Here is a 16,134-nt window from a genome sequence, read left to right on the forward strand (position 1 = left end):
CCCAGAAAAAGAAGACAGAGATTGCAGCAGGAGGGATTGAGGTTTGATGTTAGAGGAACTTCCCCAGAGTAATATCTGGAGTTGGCAATGGGGATTCCATGTGGAAACTACTTCCACAGAGCTTTCTCAGAAGTTCACGGTACAGTAGATACAAAGGGATGGACATGGTGATCTTTGTTCTCTGTCCTTTGTGGTACACAGGTTTTCAAATGCTGGGGCCACTAAGTACAGCTGTGCGAGTTATGCCTTGCTGACGAGGCAAGTGGGGATTGAAATCCAACTCCAGATCAGTAGGGCAACCACCTATGCAGAGTTGCATCTGCACAAAGCCTAGTCAAAAGGGCTAGCAGAGGCCCTGTCAAATATCCTGAGGTCCTGACAACTTCAGAGGTTAGAGAAGAGGGGGAGCTGACCCTAGGGAGAAGGGATGAAGGCTGTCTGGGAAGCCCTGGGGGCCTGCAGCTAAGCACTTGAAGGGGCCAAGCTAAGGTATGGCTCACAGGAGTGCCTCCAGGCTAGAGGCCCCTCTGAACAGAGTGCCAGAGATACTGTGTGGTCAGGGCCAGAAATGGGGGTACTGAGGGAGGTGTAGTGGGGAGGAAGACTGTGTGGGTCCTGGACAGGGCCCAGAGAGGGATACTCCTGCCAGTCATCTCACATGGAAGGGGCTGGGAGAGGACTGTTCTGGGGACATGGGGGCTGGGCTCCCAGCTCTAGCTCTGAGGTTCCTACCTTCTCTCAGAGGCAGAAGAGAGAGGGGTGTGTGCTCCAGCAGCTGGAATGGAAATGAGAAAAAGTGAAGGGTGCAGAGCTGCCCCTATGCACTTAGATTCCCTCTGATAGGCTCAGAGAGAAGTCACTGATATTTCTATTCTAAAGTAAGGGGTGGAGGGAGATGGTGTTCTAGGCTGTAAATTCTTGCGGAGGAGGGAGGGAGGGAGGGGGAAGCCAGGGACAATTGCTTGCCTTGGCCAGCACCTCCCTCCCCCACTTCTCCTATGGAAACTTAAGCTGCCCCAAGGCCCAGAGGAGCTAGTCCATTAGCTGTGGTCAGCGAGGGGTGTAGGGAGGGGCCTCTCTCCCTCCGGGTCTTATTGCCAAATGACAGGCAAAGCTTCTGCTCCCTCTATTAGAGCCCAAACAAAACAAAACAAAAACCGTCCATGCACATTTTTAAAACACACACACAACCTCTTTATCTCCTCTGAATAGTTGAAGCTGAGTAATTTGGGGGTAGGTGGGCGGTAGGGGATCCATCGACTAGACCAGAGAGGGAGAGGAGGAAATGCCCTCCCAAAGAACTTTTCAGGTTAAGCCTGAGGAGGAGCTGGGGGTGGAAAGAGGAGAATTGATTCTCCCCCAATGGACCTCCCTCTGGAATGGGGGCAAGGGCAGGGTCAGCTGAACAGAGAGGGAGGGAAGTCTTCCAAGATCCCCAGAGGGTGGAAGGATGGGGGTGGGGGGGTCGGAAACCCTCAGGGAAAAGGACTTAAAAGAAGAGCCAAGGAGGAGAGTGGAACGCCCTCGATCTGAAAGGGAAGAGTTCTAATTGATGCCGAGAGAGACGTTGAGGACCCCGGGTCACTTCGCTTCAGGATGAATCTGTCCCCGCAACGGAGTCGGCCGCTGCCTCCCTCCAGCCGCCGTTTTTGGTATGGAGGAGTGTCCAGTCTGGGGGTATTGGGGGTTTGGAGGGACCAATGAGAAGCTGATCCGCTCACAAGGGTGCAGGGAGAGAGCTGGCTGGGGCTACACCCCTGCTCCCCCTTCCCCCGCCAGAACTTGGGCTTGTCCTATTTGACGTGCCCGCCGAACGGGGCGGGAGGGGGTAACGGTCCCGCGACTCCATACTCCCTGCTACCCAGGCCCGGCCCGGACGCTGCCGGGCTCAGAGGGGGGCGCCCCTGGAGACCAGGATGGAGGTAGGAGCGGCCAGGGCCCCAGAAGAGCCAAAGATCTCAAAGGAGCCCCACGGGGGTGGGGATAGGGTGCAGCCTGGAGTCCCATACTAGGGGCCTGGAGGTGGGACCGCAGTTCCTGGAAAGAAGAACGGGTGAGGGGATCGTCCTAGGCTTCGGAGGGGGTCTGGCTCCGAGTTGCGCCGCCTCTGCTCTAGCCAGGGCAGCGCCTCCTGCTGGCAGGGCTGGACCCCTGCCGGCCGACAGACGGGACCCCGTACGTATGCCACCACCTGGAGGGCGCGTGCGACCTCCGGGCGAATGAGCCCAGGGGGCGCTGCAGCCGGTCGGAGAGGAGCCGCTTCGCCTCGCTCTTCGCCTTTGCGGGCTGAGTCCCGCGGCCCCGGAACCCAGGAGAGAGCAGTGACAGTACAGCTTCCCCGGAACCCAGAGGGGGCGCTTGACGTTGGAACTAGCGAGCCGTACACAAGCATTCTTCCTTTTCGATCCTTTCCTCTGCTGAGGACAGGTCGAAGCCGTCGCTGGGACCGCGGCGCCTTCCTTCCTCGGGCGCTGGAGGATGGCCGCCGGGCGCACAGAGCAGGGGCCTAAAGCTCCGGAGTACAGGCAGCCCTCCAGCTACTGCCGCCCTTCTGCCTGTGGCGGTGGGAGCTCCGGAGTCCCCATCTTTTCTGGGGAGGGGTTTGAGGAAGAAGATGGGGGAGCGGGGGCCGGAGAAGGGAGGCGAGATATAGGGATGGAAGGACAGTGGCAGGCACGCAGATGAAGAGAACATGGGCCGTAGAGAGGAGGAAGAGACGGAAATGCAGAGAGCAGGACTGAAAGACGACAGGGGAGGGAGAGAGTGACAGAGGCGGAGAGAAAGGAAGAGAGAAGGGAGGGAGGGAAGGAGGGAGGAGGAAAGGGGGAGGGAACCTGGAGAGAGGGAAGGGAGCAGCCGTCGGAGCCTGGCGGTCGTGGGGCGAGGCCAGGCGTGCAGGCGGGAGGCAGTGTGCAGAGCGGCGGCCCGGTCCTGATCCTGCCTCGGAGCCCCTGGCCCGGGGGAGGGGGAGAGGCCGCCAGCCCGGTCTATGTCTTTTTCTGACTCCAGTGCAACCTTCCTGCTGAATGAGGTAAACGCGAGGGTCCCCTGCCCAGTGGGTGGGAGGAGAGCCCCACTCCGAGCTAGGAAGAGGGCCCGTATTTGGGGGACACTGCAGCGATGGGGAGGGAAGGAGGCCGAGTAGGTGAGGCTAAGGGTAGAGGTGGCAGGTAGGAAAGGAGGGAGCGGCCAGTGCTGGCAGCTTCTAAGCACTGGGACTGGGATGGGGTGGGGGCGGGGGGAGAGAGGACTGTCTGGGGAGCCAGGAAAGGGGCTAGATGTGAGGACTGAGAGAGGAGGACTCTGCCACCCCACCCCACCCCACCCCCGAACCCTCCCTGGGTTCCCTGTGGGCAGCCCAGCAGCTAAATGCTAGGGGCTTTGGCTTTGTCCAGATCTTAAATACTGCTGGGGAGAAGGACTTCCTAGAGGTCCTAGCTCCTGCCTCAGCTTCCCCATTCAACACTCAAGGATTGGGATCTGTCCCGCTTCCTGGTGCACTTATAGGAGACGCCAGAATGCATTCTGGAGGCTCCCAAGAATTCCAACTCCCAAACCTGATTATTAAGGCTCCCCACCACCACCAAGACCCCCATGTCCCGCTTCCATGCCTTGAGTACCTGCCAGCTACCACTCTAATGACTCTCTCCTAGAAAGAGGAAGGCAGGAGGAATCCTCTCCTTGAATCCTTTCTCCCCTCCCCCCTTCAGCTTTCTCTTCTTATGCTCAGCCAGGGAAAAGAAAAGGGGTTAGGGACCACATGGATACTGACAGGCACATGTCTTGTTACAGGACAGGAATGAGAACTAGAGCAGGCAGGTGTGGGTAAGGCGAGAAATGGAAGGTCGCAGTGAGTAGCAACTCAGAGAGAAGGGAACCAGGGAGAGGCTCCGAAGCTCCTGCAGGACCCAGGGGATGGGCCAGGTATGAGGAACCTGAACACATCTCCGGGGGTGGGGGGGTTAGCATGGCAATTCATGCTTTGTGAGCAGACTTACACACCACTGTCCCAGATGGGAATGAAGACAACAAGGTGTGTAAGGCAGGAGTGAGGTTGATGGCAGATCCACTGTTACCTACAATCCCATGGACATCCTGGTGGTGGGGAGAGTCCCTAAGGAGAGGCCAGGAGAGTAAATTCAGGGATGGGGAGAGAATCAGAAGCCCCAGTAGCTGTCTTCTTCATTAGAATCATCTCCCAGGAGAGAGCACCTCGAGGGTCTTATTGTTTCACATTTCATGCCTCCTTTCTGCCCCTCTGGAAGGACAGAAGGAATTGAAGAGACAGAGAATAAAAGAGGATATAAGGAATACTGAGGAACTGGGAGAGGGCACAAAGTGAGAAGACAGTGTCTGGGAACTTCCAATACAGAAGAATCCAACATATTAACCAAACCCCAAATGGTGCTGGCCTCAGGAGAGGGACCATGCAAGCAGACTGCTTCCCCCAATAGTGAGCCATAGGGGCTCCAACAAAGTTGTTCGCCAAATCCAGCAGGAGGAAGATGCTTGGCAGGGCTGGAATGCACCACTCACAGGAGGGTGACAGACTAAAGGCAGACTAAAGATGGTCTTAAGATGAGGCCCCTTCTCTTTTTCTTGCTAAGGGAACATGAACCAGTGACATAAGTGGGAAGCCAGCTGGTTTGGGTGGTCTTCCTCTCTCTCCCACGTACAGTGCTTCCTACCGTAGATCTCACCCAACCTGTCAGAGTTTTGGTTTACTAATTTCTCTGTAGCCCAGCAAGAAAAGGGATGAGCAAATTGCGGATTCATCCTCGTGGGTGTGAGACACTAGGAGTGGAGAAGGACTGAGCTCTGAAGCTCTCCAAGTGTAACCCTCTGTCTACCTCACATCCACCCCCACCCCCAGGGGATGGGGAGGGGATGAAGGGGTAGGTAGGCCATCAAAATTCAAAGGAATAATTTTTCTCTGGGGCTCAAATGGGTGGATCTTTGAGGAAGTTTCCTCAAGATAAGGGCTGCTGTTCAGTCTCCAACGTCAAATCTGGGTGCCCCTTTTGAAGGAGACTGACCGGTAGAGCGGTGCATGTGGCTCCAACCCAGATACTGGCCACCCCAGCCCAACCCCATCCTTTTGCTAAGGAGGGGATCGGGCCTTACACTAGTGACTCTGGGGACACTTGCCCTTCCCCCTCCCAACCCCCGCGTGGCCAGGCTCTCACCTTCTGTCCCAGCCACGACGATCCCCCGACCTCGGCTCTCTGGTTTCTTTCCTCTTCCCTTTAGGCTCACCTAAAACAGCCCCTCCCTACGCCAGTTCCCACGATGCCTTGGCAATGCCTGGCACAGTCCTTGGCAAGGAAGTGAGGAAGGGAACCCCCATCCTGGCCAGACTAGGATGAAATCTGCCCGCGCAACAGGTGTAGGGTGGCCGGGCCCCAATCCTCCCCCTTCGCACGGGTTGCACAACAAGGTCCTTTGCTGCAAGAGTCCCAGCACTGAGGGGACCAAGCGCCTGGGGGCGGGGGGACGGAGGGAGGGCAGGGGCTACTTTCTCGGCATTGGCCTGGGGTCGCTAAATCCATCCCTCCCCAGTACCATTGCAGGGTTTGCGTTTGGAGTCTCGCGTGCCGCCAGGGCCCAGACACGCCGCCCTCTCACCTGCCGCCCCTCCCCCGTCTGCCGCCCGCCCCCGCCCCGCCTCTTCTATCTCCCCCAGTCTCCCACTTTCCTACCTCCCCTCTTCCTCCCTCTGCCTCTGTACCTCCTTTCTCTCCCTCTCTCTCTCTCTCTCAATCTCTCTCTCTCTCTCTCTCTCTCTCCTGTCTCTCCTTAACCTGCGCCCTCTCCTTTCTCGGTGGGGTCTCGTCTCTCAAGCAGTCTCCCCGTCCCCTCCCCCGCTCCAGCCCTTTGTTTCCCGGCGGAGTATTTCCTGGGTTGCCGTATGTCTCTGTCTCCGCATCTTTCCTCGCCCCGCCTCCTCCGAGCCAGGATCCGCCCCGCCCGCAGTCTCTCCTCCCCTTCCTCCCCGCCGCCCCTCAGCCCCATAGGTGCTTGGGGACCCACCTTCTACCCGGCTTCCGTCGGCCACCTCTCCCGGCCGGGTCTCGGGCTCCGCGGGTGGCCGGTGCCCCCCGCCGCCCCCCGCGCCCGCTCCCGGGGAGGAGGGGGCAGGTGGGCGGGCACTATTGTTGTCGGAGCCGGCGCCAGATTCCTCAGCCGCGCTCGGGGTGGGACCGGCAGGGTTTGGGGGGGGAAAGGTGGGGGGAGCGGTGATTTGAGCTCGGAGCAGCTGGTCTTCGCGGCTCGCTCCCTCCTTCGCGCTCTCGCTCTCCGCCGCCGCCCGCAGGGCTGCGGGGCTCGGTGGCATCTCCCGGGCGCGGCCCGCTGTCCTCGCCCCTGCCTCCGGGCCGCCCCCGCCCCTGGCGCCGCTCGCTTCCCCCCACCCGGACTCCCCCATGTATGACGACTCCTACGTGCCCGGGTTTGAGGACTCGGAGGCGGTGAGTGCCCACGGGGAGGGTGGGGGTGGGGAAGTTGGGGTGACACCTCATCTCCCTTGGACCCTTACCCCGGCTCAGGACTTTGAAAAACGCCTCTGCGGCGGGGCAGGGCGTGTAGGAGGGCGCTCCAGGAAAGTGGGGAGATGGGTTTTCATGCCAGAGGCTCCCCAGTGCCCCCGTCCTAGAGCAAGGGGCGCCGGGTGTGTGCCAAGAGGGGCCAGCGTGGGGGAAAGGCTCAGAGCAGGTGGCTCCACAGCCCAGGACAGAAGGGTGGAGGGAGGAGGGGCTGGAGGCTGAGGGCACAGAGGCTTTAGAGAGGCCTCACGCAACGTCTGGAGTTCCCAAGGGAGGATTTATGGGGTCCGAACACAACAGCTACAGGAGAAGCCGGGGCCCTTGCAGAGGGGGACAATCCAGACCTCCTGTGCCTCAAGTAAAGGACAAATTAGGGAGCCTGGAGAACAGCAGAGAATCCTATACCAGCCTCTTCAGACAGACGGATCATAAAACTTGAGGACCTCCATTATCCCCTTCTGCTGTCCATCCCTGAGCATTGCCTTATCTCCTCACCCTGCCTCCAGCCCAGCTTCTCTCCCAGGCTGAAAACTGGGCACCCAGCACATGGATGAGCCAGCTGACCGAGCCCCATCCATTCCACTCCTCCTGCTGAGGCATCCTCAGAGCAGTGGGCATCCTGAGCTCCTGCTCAGCATGGAGGGCCTGGGGATGGAGAGGAAGCTCTTCGCTCAGAGAACCAGGCAGCTAATAAATATTTAATTCTCCTCTTTGCTTTTATCTCCTGACCCACTGAGACAAATCAGCTCATTAGGCAGTGATTCCCGGAGCTCAGAGCACAGGGAGAGTGCCTGGAAAGATGGGGCAAGGATGGACAGCAAGCAGCTCAGTCCCTTCTCTCAAATATCCTACAAGAAGACCTCCTTATGAGAGCAACTAGATGGCTTAGAAGGAGTCCCTGATACCTATGGAGGGTAGAGCACTCCAGAGTCGAAAGGGAAGTGTTGGAGTCTTCTCCCATCTCTTGCTGCCAAGCCCAGGACAGATGAGTCCTAGGGCTCAGAATAGGCAGCTGTCAGTCCTTTCCTGGGACTGGGCTCCTGCTGGGGCCCAATTCCCCACTGATTGGGCCTCTGGGGCTAATTACATTGCGGCTAGAGCAGATGATTTTCAAGGCTGTGGTGAACACCTCTTTCTGACAGTTGAAGGGACAGCTGGCACGGCCCAGGGTGCCAAGATGAGCTTGAGAATGAACCTCTCTGTGGGGCTGGAGGGCCCTAGAAGGTTCTTCCTGTCCCTGGTTGAGAAGGCTAGGACTCTTGCAAGGTAAAGCCTGACGTATGGATGGTGTTGGGGGCAGCCTGCTAACCCATGGCTCGCTCCCCACCCTTCTCTGGTTCCTGGATTACCCTCCCCCACTTCCCTTTCTCTTGCCTGGCTCCTTGCTCTCCCCAGGGCCCCCTCTGAAGCAGTAGGAGGGAAATCAGGCTCTAAATAAATCCAACGGCTCATCTCCCCCCTCTCCTTCCCCCGTGCCAGGCAAGAGTGGAGCTGCAGCCTGCCCACACACTCACCAGGCAAGGGGGGCACCACCAGGGCACTGTGCCAACTCCTGGCAGCTCCCAAGTACTGAGGCTCTGGCTGTTTGGGCATAACAGGGATGGGGAAGGCAAGACCCCAGAGTATGCTTGGCAGGGCAGCCCTGTTTCCCAAGTGATGGGTGAGCTCTGAGGACTTGGGAATAATGGAGAGGGGATTTCAGTCTGAGCATGACTCGCTAAACATTTAGGGAGATCCTGTCATTCCCGTCTTAGGGTGAGAGGCCAGGTAACCCAGGTGCCCCAGGCAGGGACACAAAGATGACTAAATTAGGCTGAGATCCTGGAGAACAGAGGGTAAAGGTCAGACTCCTCTCCCAGCACAGGTCTGGGCAACTAGGAAGCATCTGATGTATACTTATCAAAGTGAGTGGTCATCCTGCCTTGCCTCCTGCCTCCTAGCCTGTTGGCCTCTATTTACTTCAGACAGCCATTTCCCACAGAGGTGTCTCCTGTGCCCCAGGCCCCTGGAAGGAGGTCCCCCACTCGACTGACAGTGCAAAGGTTCTTCCTGGGGCTCAGCTGCTCTTTATCCTGCTGCCAAGCCAGCCTTATTTGGTTCTCAAGAGAGATGGGGAACATTCTCTGTAATATGCAGGACTTGCCCTCCTTGTGCTACCTTCATGCCTTGGGTCTACCACAGACATTGTCTTTAGTTTATTACGCTCTAGGACCTGGGCTGACATCAGTCTGAGCAGCCCTCTTGCCCATGGTGGGGCTGGGGCAGGTGTGTGGGTTTGTCTTCCCCACCAAGAATCTGGCCTCCACTGCCTTCACGCACAGTAGGCTTGAAGGAATGTTCTTCAGCCTGAGAACATTCTACTAAACACACACACACACATACACATTCCCACACAGACCCTTTAGGCTTCTGCCTTATCTCTGCCACCTGCCCCTCAGAACTGATGGAAGTATCACTTTCAGACTTCTGCCCATAAAGAGGGGAAACTGAAGCAGGAAACAAAAGACTCCCTTTTCCCTAGACTGAGGGGGAAACCCAGTCATCCTGACTTCTGTCCTCCTGCCCTAAGGTCCAGCTTCCCTTGTTCAGTTATGCATCTCCCTCATGGCCTTGAAGGTGAGCTTGGCAACCCTCCAAATGCACCTTCATTGCCCAAAGGCCCTTCCAACCGGCGGGACCCTGACACTCTCCTGGCTCAGGTTACCAAAGACCCTCTCCCTGCATCCCAAGGGTTGCTCCTGGCTGGGTTGCCTGGCACCAACTCAGCTTTCCTCCAGGGCTGATATCCCCTTGGGCAAGGGGTGGGGAGATGTAGGCCAGGTGGTAGATGTGGCCCCACCTCACCTGGGCTCAGGGAGATAGCTTTGTGTCGCCTGCTCAGTCTGTCTTGTTTGCTGCCCACACCTGGCAGTTGTCCCAGCAGGTGTGAGAGGAAAGAAAGTGGGGTTGGGGAGAGTAGAGAGGGAGTAACTTTCTGGAGCTGGGAGCCCTGTGGCCTCCTCTTCACCCTGGAAGAGTAGGGACTGGAGGAGATGGGATCTAAGGGGGTGGGCAGCTATATCCTGACACTCAGGACCAGTGCCTTGCCAACCAGTGTCTCCTGACTGTTCCTGGCTGGCTGTACTCCTCCCAGGCATTTTAAGGAAATAATTTCCAAGCTGCTTTGCAGGCTGATGTGAACAAGAGGGCTGGGTCTTTGGATTCTGAAGATTCCAAATCATCTCCAATATATCATCTTCAGTACATCTCACTTCCCTCTGCCTCACAGGACATGGTCAAAGGGAGAAAAGGGAGGAAGGAGGGAAGGGAAAGCTCTATTCGAGGCTGCAGTATTAATAGGCTTGGGGGGAGGGGCCCAGATCATAGCACATATGGGTTGGGCCGGCTTTTCTGCAGCCCCAGAGGCACTGGGGCCCTTCTTGGGGAGACAGGAGGGACTGGCGGGTCCAGCCACCCCCGTGGAGCTGGAGAGGCTGAGGTTAGCGGAGGCACCACTGTAGGGTTCGGAGGTGCCTCTCTAGTGCCCTTCACACCTGAGCCCACGGGTCACAGCCTCTCCCCCATGCCAGGGTTCAGCTGGCTCCTATACCAGCCGCCCATCTCTGGACTCAGACGTATCCCTGGAGGAGGACCGGGAGAGTGCCCGGCGTGAAGTGGAGAGCCAGGCTCAGCAGCAGCTTGAAAGGGCCAAGGTATCATCTTGCCGGCTGAGGGCAGGACAGGCCAGACTGGGTGGAAACTTGTGCTAGGTCCTAAGTCTCGAGGGGTCAATGGGCAGGATGTGTGTGAGTGTGAAAGGATGTGTGTGTGGATGGGCGGACTGATGGGGCCTCCGCCCTCTGCTGATGGGGCACTGAAACTGGAAGGGGTGCTCTGAGGCTCCCCTCATTTGCACCAATGGTCAAATTCTCCAGCACAAACCTGTGGCGTTTGCTGTGAGGACCAATGTCAGCTACTGTGGTGTGCTGGATGAGGAATGCCCAGTCCAGGGCTCTGGAGTCAACTTTGAGGCCAAAGATTTCCTGCACATTAAAGAGGTGACCACCCCCCTCCAAATAGAAGCCACTTAATCTCTCTGCTTTTGCCCCAGTTCCCATTCCTCTTGCTTCAGTCCTCATTTATAAACAAGTTCTCCAAGCTCCTCAACTCATGCTTAACACACCCCCGTAAAACCCTCATATCCAAGACCTAATCTTCAGGGTCTCCATCCTCCTAAGGCCTGGCTTGGGCCTCAGTCTCCGTATCTGTAAAAGTAAGCCATTAGATTAGCTGCATTTTAGGCTCCCTGTGACAGCTGTGATGCCTCATGCTGAAGTCTTGGGGGTCTCAAACCTGGCTGCCCTTCCCTCTGGCACCTTCTCCTGCCCCCCTCCCCTTGCGCTGCCTTCCTCAGACCCGCTCTCCCAATGCCTCCCTGGCTCCTTCACGTTGAAGAGCCAGGACTGAGGCCTGGGTCACCTCCTCTCACCGCCCCTTCCGCTCCACCCCACCCCCAGAAGTACAGCAATGACTGGTGGATCGGGCGGCTAGTGAAAGAGGGTGGGGACATCGCCTTCATCCCCAGCCCCCAGCGCCTCGAGAGCATCCGGCTCAAGCAGGAACAGAAGGCCAGGTGAGAGCAGGGCTGTGACTCAATAAACATACACCCCAGACGTGTGCACTTTATCCACAGTCCACATCACCACACATGCACACATATCCCCCCCCACAAATATGCACACTCACACCTAGCGTATGCATTCACAAATGCACACACATCAAAGCTCACACACACAAATGCTCCCGTCACATGCACTTCCCTCACTAACTAAAATGTAAGGAGATGTATACAACTATTAAATACTGTCTAGAACAGACACACAAAGACGCTTATTGACCTCCCTTTCTGCTCTTAGGAGATCTGGGAACCCATCCAGCCTGAGTGACATTGGCAACCGACGCTCCCCTCCTCCATCTCTAGGTAGCCTCCCCTCAACCCACCTGTCTTGGGTAGGTGGGTAACTCAGACACAGGGGGAAGGGAGAGTCTCCCAGGTGAACAGTGTGGGAAGGGGTTGGAGCTGGGAGAAGCCCAGGGTCTCCCCTGGGGACGGGAATACCGTGCCCCCAGGGCCTTTCCCCGCTTCACCAACTTTAATCTTTTATTTCCTTTTCCAAAAAGCCAAGCAGAAGCAAAAGCAGGTGAGTCAAGGAAGGGACTGGGGCTTGGGGGGCTCATGGCTTCTGGCTATGGGGACAGGTTTCTGGGCAGTCATTGTTGGAGGGGCAAGAAAACACAGAGGGGAGGGGGCCCAGAACTTCTGAATCTGCCCCACCCCAGTCAGGTGAAGGGCAGGCCACACAGCCATGACTTTGCCTGAACTCAGGTCAATTCTGCAGGCGGAACATATTCCCCCCTATGATGTGGTGCCCTCCATGCGGCCTGTGGTGCTGGTGGGACCCTCTCTGAAAGGTTATGAGGTGAGAAGAGGTCCCTGACCCCAGAGTTGCCTCTACCAAACCTGCCACAGGAAGGGCCCAGGGACAGTGGGAGGGGATGTTTCCCCCCTCCCCATCCCCCAAGGTCTGGGTGTGGAGGGGCTGGGCTCCATGGCCGCACCGGGGGATGCTGCCCCCCTCCAAGATGGCCCCCAGTCAGTTCCATGCCTTTCCCCTCACCCCTCCCACCCAGGTCACAGACATGATGCAGAAGGCTCTCTTCGACTTCCTCAAACATAGGTTTGATGGCAGGTAAGCTGCCCTGGCCTGCGGAGGCATGATAACCAGGGAGAAATCATTGTCTCCTTCCAGATGCCCGTAGCAAGGGCTTCTCTAAAGTGAAAATTGGTAGGACCTGGGTAGGGAGGGGCCTAAGCTTGAAATTTAAAGGTGGGCTGTGCTTCTCCATGCCCACCCCAGGATTTCCATCACCCGAGTCACAGCGGACCTCTCACTGGCAAAGCGATCTGTGCTCAACAATCCTGGCAAAAGGACCATCATTGAGCGTTCCTCTGCCCGCTCCAGCATTGGTGAGAAGTCCCCATTCCTGCTTCTCTGCCCACTCAAGCATTAGTGAGAACCTTCCTCCTACCTTTCTCTTCCCCGACTACTTGCATTCCTGCCCAGCCTCTTCTCCACCTGCCCCAGGATTGGCAAGAACCGAACCCAGTCTCAATTCTCTGTTCCTCTGCCTGCTCAGGCTTTGATGAACATGCTCTCCCTCCAGTTCCTTCCCATCCACCATCTGGGAGCCCCCAAAGCCCTGTTGGAGTCAGATGGGGTGGAGCCACTGGTGAGCATTGCGGCTCGCTCCCTCCCTCCCTCCCTCCATAGCTGAAGTGCAGAGTGAGATCGAGCGCATATTCGAGCTGGCCAAGTCCCTGCAGCTAGTAGTGTTGGATGCTGACACCATCAACCACCCAGCACAGCTGGCCAAGACCTCACTGGCCCCCATCATCGTCTTTGTCAAAGTATCCTCACCGAAGGTAAGTCAGCAGCGGTGCTGGAGAAGGCCCACAGGGCTGCCCTCCTAGAATGTGGTACGACTCTTATTGGTCCCTGCCCGAGGGCTCCTGAATCCCCTTTTCCTGCTGCCCCTTAACACAATTCTAAGTCATCCTCACCTGCTCCTCATGCAGTATCACAGGTCGGGGACGTGCCCAGTTCTTTCTAGGCCCAGCTCTGCCCTTTTCCCTCAGGTACTCCAGCGTCTCATCCGCTCCCGGGGGAAGTCACAGATGAAGCACCTGACTGTACAGATGATGGCATACGATAAGCTGGTTCAGTGCCCACCAGTGAGTGCTACTCCTGTGCCCGCTCTTGCTTTTCCAGGGCTGGGGGAGTGATGGAGATGGGTGGAGAGCTCCTGCTGAGAAGCAGCCAATATTTTCCCCCTTTTCCTTCCCTCCAGGAGTCGTTTGATGTGATTCTGGATGAGAACCAGCTGGAGGATGCCTGTGAACACCTGGCAGAGTACCTGGAGGTTTACTGGAGGGCCACCCACCACCCAGCCCCCGGCCCTGGACTTCTGGGCCCTCCCAGCACCATACCTGGACTTCAGGTAACCATTTCCAAGGGCACAGATGCTCAGGCTAAGCCAGCCAAAACAACGCCCCCTCCCTGCCCAGAGGATCATCCTTGGCCTCCTGTTTCAAGGCCAAAGGATCAGAGAGCAGAGCTAGGGCATATGGGCGAAGGCACTTCCTGATGAGAGGGAATAAAGCAATGAAATGCGTGATCAAAGGCTACTTTTTTAGGACTCCAAAGAAACACACTTTCCAAACCCTTCTCCTTAGTCTGTCTTGAAGGCAGAGCCTGAATTCTAAGGGAGTCAAAAGCTCCAGTTTTCCGTGTCTGAAGTGGAAGAATGCTCCAGTATGCTTCTCCTTCCTTGCACTATTTCCCGTACCCAGGGACTGAGAGTTGAGAGGGAAGAAATCCCCACCCTGCTAGAGCTGGGAGGGAGGCCAAGGCGAGGTCCGCATGGCCTCACTTAGAGCTTCTGTCTTGCCCCCAGAACCAGCAGCTGCTAGGGGAGCGTGGCGAGGAGCACTCACCCCTCGAGCGGGACAGCTTGATGCCCTCAGATGAGGCCAGCGAGAGCTCCCGCCAAGCCTGGACAGGATCTTCACAGCGCAGCTCCCGCCACCTGGAGGAGGACTATGCAGATGCCTATCAGGACCTGTACCAGCCTCACCGCCAACACACCTCGGGGCTGCCTAGTGCTAACGGGCACGACCCCCAAGACCGGCTCCTGGCGCAGGACTCGGAGCACAACCACAATGACCGGAACTGGCAGCGCAACCGGCCCTGGCCCAAGGATAGCTACTGACAGCCTCCTGCTGCCCGACCCTGGCAGGCACAGGTGCAGCTAGCTGGGGCACCCGCTCCAGGCAGGCTGCAGTTAGACTGGCATTAGGCTGGCACTAGGCTCAGCCCCCAAAACCCCCTGCCCAGCCCCAGCTCCAGGGCTGCCTGCAGTCCCGAGGTTCTGGGAGAAGCACGGGGCCCCCTCACCTCCTGGGCACAGTGACCCCCCTAGGCTCCCATTCCAGGTACTAGCTGTGTGTGCTGCACCCCTGGCACCTTCCTCTCCTCCTGCACAAGAAGCTGCCCCACTGGGCAGTGCCCTCAGGCCAGGACCCCCTTAGCAGGGGCCTTCCCACCAGACTCAGGGAAGGGATGCCCCCTCAAAGTGACAAGAAGGTGGGGTGTGGGCAGCATGACATGAGGAAGAAACAAGGTCCCTGAGCAGCTACTCTCCTAATCCAAGGGACTCAGGGGTTGTGCTTTGGGGTCTGAAAGCCTCCAGTCGCCTCACTGCCACACGTTAGAGGTGAGACAATCAAAGCCCAACAGGGTGGCGCTCCCATCCATCAGCTGGGGTGGGGCATCCACACACGAGGCTGGAACACAGGCAGGCTGGGCTGGGGCCGAAGGCCTCACAGCTGAAGCCCTTGAAGGGAAGGGCTCTCCTCACCTGCCAGGAAGCTCCCTAACATCTGAAGGACCAGGGACCAGGAACGTGGTCAGGCCAAATGGCAGACGGGAGCCAACCTGGACTGGGGCTTTGGGAAGGGAGGGCGTGTGTAGCAGAGAACGTATGGACAGCTTCAGGGGCCTCCTTGCCCCACTCATTCTTTTGCTCTTGCATCCTGTCATCTCTGTTCTTGGCCTTCATGCCTCCTGGGGGATATGGGCCTCAGACCTGATTCCCTGATTCATAGCAGCTGCTTGTTAAGTTAGGGTTAGAGGGGGAGAGATAGGACCCAGTGGACAGCCCCCAGAGGCCCTATGTACCCACCTTACGGCTCTAGTGTGTGACCTACAGAGCATGCTCCACAGGACCCTGCCCCACCTCACCATCATCACTAATAAACACCATGCACCATCCCTCGGGCTCCTGGTGTATGTCTGCTGGCTCAAGTAGCCAAGTTCCTCACTGCATGGCCCAAGTCTGGAGAAGGTAAAGAAGTATCCTGGCCTCCTCTCTCTCACAAAGAACCCATTAAGTGGGAAGGGAAAAGGACAGAGCTGCGGGAGGTACTATACTCTCAGGCACCTTCATGCCCAGGGCCTGGAGGGAAACTTTCAGCAGCACAGAAGGGACTTGTTTGGGGAGGTGGAGAAGAGGATTAGTCACCTTACACGGTCCCTACCTCAGGCCAAAAAGGTCCTGAAGTAACTGCAACTTGAATTCCAGGTACTTGCCCAGCTCTTTGATGGGTAAGGAAGAGCATGTGAATAAGAGTATTGGGGGAGGACCCAGGCCTTGGCAGCGCTCTAGCCCTCTCCCCACAACCTAAACTCAGCCGGGCCCAGCTCACCTCTCCGTGGTGCCTCTGGTGTCTCTGTCTCCACAACCTCCCATGAGCAGTGGGCTCGGCAGTGAGGGAGCCACAAGCAAAGGTCCTGACGACTTGGTGTCAAGCACACTGCACCAGGGTGGGAGAGTGGCTCTGACTGTGCTTCACCTGCCCAAGTTTCACAACTGCTTTCCTTTCTCACCCTTGCGCAAAGCTCCCTGGAGGGTGTCCAGGCCAGAGCTACAAGTTCTGTGAAGCCAGAGCTGGGGAGGGAAGATGCATCACGGTCCTGCTGTCAGTGCCTTTTCC

At 57.6% G+C, this 16,134-nt stretch overlaps 1 protein-coding gene across 6 annotated transcripts; it reads left to right on the plus strand.

Annotated features, from left to right (window-relative positions):
- The first annotated feature begins 2,818 nt into the window (after window positions 1-2,818).
- CACNB3 (calcium voltage-gated channel auxiliary subunit beta 3) lies at window positions 2,819-15,412 on the plus strand. Of its 6 annotated transcripts, none has more exons than XM_067009201.1 (13): window positions 2,842-3,031; window positions 10,112-10,234; window positions 10,457-10,579; window positions 11,039-11,154; window positions 11,438-11,502; window positions 11,703-11,722; window positions 11,921-12,001; window positions 12,213-12,271; window positions 12,440-12,549; window positions 12,854-13,005; window positions 13,219-13,314; window positions 13,431-13,580; window positions 14,037-15,412. In XM_067009201.1, exons 1-13 carry the CDS (start codon window positions 2,990-2,992, stop codon window positions 14,349-14,351), a joined length of 1,452 nt encoding a protein of 483 aa, XP_066865302.1. In that variant the 5' UTR covers window positions 2,842-2,989; the 3' UTR covers window positions 14,352-15,412. The 6 variants fall into 6 exon arrangements, with proteins under 6 accessions (XP_066865303.1, XP_066865305.1, XP_066865302.1 ...); XM_059080626.2 differs by lacking the exon at window positions 2,842-3,031 and adding an exon at window positions 6,219-6,467; XM_067009202.1 differs by lacking the exon at window positions 10,112-10,234 and having other exon boundaries at window positions 2,819-3,031.
- The last annotated feature ends 722 nt before the right edge of the window (window positions 15,413-16,134 follow it).

The sequence above is a fragment of the Kogia breviceps genome, chromosome 12 (genome assembly GCF_026419965.1).
Source record: "Kogia breviceps isolate mKogBre1 chromosome 12, mKogBre1 haplotype 1, whole genome shotgun sequence".
NCBI classification, from domain to species: Eukaryota; Metazoa; Chordata; class Mammalia; order Artiodactyla; family Physeteridae; genus Kogia; species Kogia breviceps.

Excerpts from the sequence above, each read along its gene's own strand:
- CACNB3 (XM_059080626.2), top strand. The coding sequence starts at position 6,423 with ATGTATGACGACTCCTACGTGCCCGGGTTTGAGGACTCGGAGGCG. Across the intron at positions 10,235-10,456 it reads AGCAGCTTGAAAGGGCCAAG|CACAAACCTGTGGCGTTTGC; the intron begins GTATCATCTTGC and ends CAAATTCTCCAG. Across the intron at positions 10,580-11,038 it reads ATTTCCTGCACATTAAAGAG|AAGTACAGCAATGACTGGTG; the intron begins GTGACCACCCCC and ends CCCCACCCCCAG.